We start from the raw sequence: 1,360 nt of genomic DNA on the forward strand, positions 1-1,360 counted from the left end.
CGCAGCCACTAGAGTTATTCCATGGAGATCCTGAGAGAAGAAAGACTCCGCGTATTTCAGTGCAATATAATAATTGATATCCATATTGATAGGATACTAAAATGTTGTGTATGCGCAGACAAATCAATAACTACAAATGCCAAAAGATTGTGAAAAAGATGATTCTACAGGACAGAAAATTTTAGAAAACTAATAACGATATTTTATGTATTTTTCATTTCATTCTATGCGTACTTTCTCGAGTAGATCAAAAGAGTTTGCAAACGAAAGTAAGTAAATCAAACATTAGATCTGTTGGCATTGTTTGCACTTTTTGCACTCACTTAGCAACCTCTCTCTTTTCAACACTCGAATATATTTATTTTGTTCTAAGTGTAAAAAATTTTGGGGATTTCGAGCAACGTGAACAAAATCTATTCTTGACAAATAATTAGGGTTTGGAATTAATATATCTCGGAATAATATGGTAAAGAACGGGAATGAAACTGATAAACGAGTCAAGGTTATGTTATCCGAGGAATAAGAAAACAGCCATCTTACGAATAACAGAAAACTTGAGACATTATATCAAAGTGTCTTTTATAGTTCAGAAAGCATATTTACTCACCATCTGCACCTTCAGTCTCCTGCGTTTGCATCTTTGAACGATTTATCGAGGAGACTCGCGTGGAGTCTCCACATCGGTCGCGTCAAGGACAAACAAACGAACCCGCTCACGGTTCAGCTGCAAATTAACAATTAATTCGAATCGAATTCATGCGGAAGATTTTCAATGCGATAATTTCTCAGAATATCGTAGAAACCAACGCTCTAACTCTCATCAGTCTTGTCCAAGAAGTGCGATGGAACGTGCAAAAAAAATGAGAGAAATTGTACAGTAGCACCCTATTACGTATGATGGACAAACATACACATCCGGTTTTGTATTGCGCACGCGCAATGATAGAGGTGGAAATGGTGGAATCAGAGAGAAACCTGAGAGAGAGAACATGAGGGCCTTTTTCTTTCCCACGCGCATTACTGCCCTCTAAAGAAGTAGATGTAAACTGCATAATAATATCTATTTTCTTAAGGTAAAAATGTATATTACTCAGGGTACCTATCATAGAACAAGTCGGAATCGATTCCGATCGGAAATATTCAATTATTCCCTAAGACATGAGGGCCTTTTTCTTTCCCACGCGCACTACTGCCCTCTAAAGAAGTAGATGTAAACTGCATAATAATATCTATTTTTTTAAGGTAAAAATGTATATTACTCAGAGTACCTATCATAGAACAAGTCGGAATCGATTCCGATCGGAAATATTCAATTATTCCCTAGATTTCTATTGTGTTTTCTAGGGAAAACGGAATAATT

General features: G+C 36.3%; 1 protein-coding gene across 1 annotated transcript in view; it reads right to left on the bottom strand.

Annotated features, from left to right (window-relative positions):
* The window catches only part of LOC108763570 (pre-mRNA-splicing factor 38B), a 4,242-nt gene extending 3,320 nt beyond the window's left edge, over window positions 1–922 (bottom strand). The window contains exons 1-2 of the mRNA XM_018511317.1: window positions 608–922; window positions 4–30 (exon numbers count right to left, since the gene is read on the bottom strand). Of these exons, the coding sequence (XP_018366819.1) occupies window positions 4–30; window positions 608–638 (58 nt within the window). The 5' untranslated portion in view covers window positions 639–922. The remainder of the gene's footprint in view (window positions 1–3; window positions 31–607) is intronic.
* Window positions 923–1,360: the final 438 nt, after the last annotated feature.

Source organism: Trachymyrmex cornetzi, unplaced genomic scaffold (genome assembly GCF_001594075.2).
Source record: "Trachymyrmex cornetzi isolate Tcor2-1 unplaced genomic scaffold, Tcor1.1 scaffold37, whole genome shotgun sequence".
Taxonomy (NCBI): domain Eukaryota; kingdom Metazoa; phylum Arthropoda; class Insecta; order Hymenoptera; family Formicidae; genus Trachymyrmex; species Trachymyrmex cornetzi.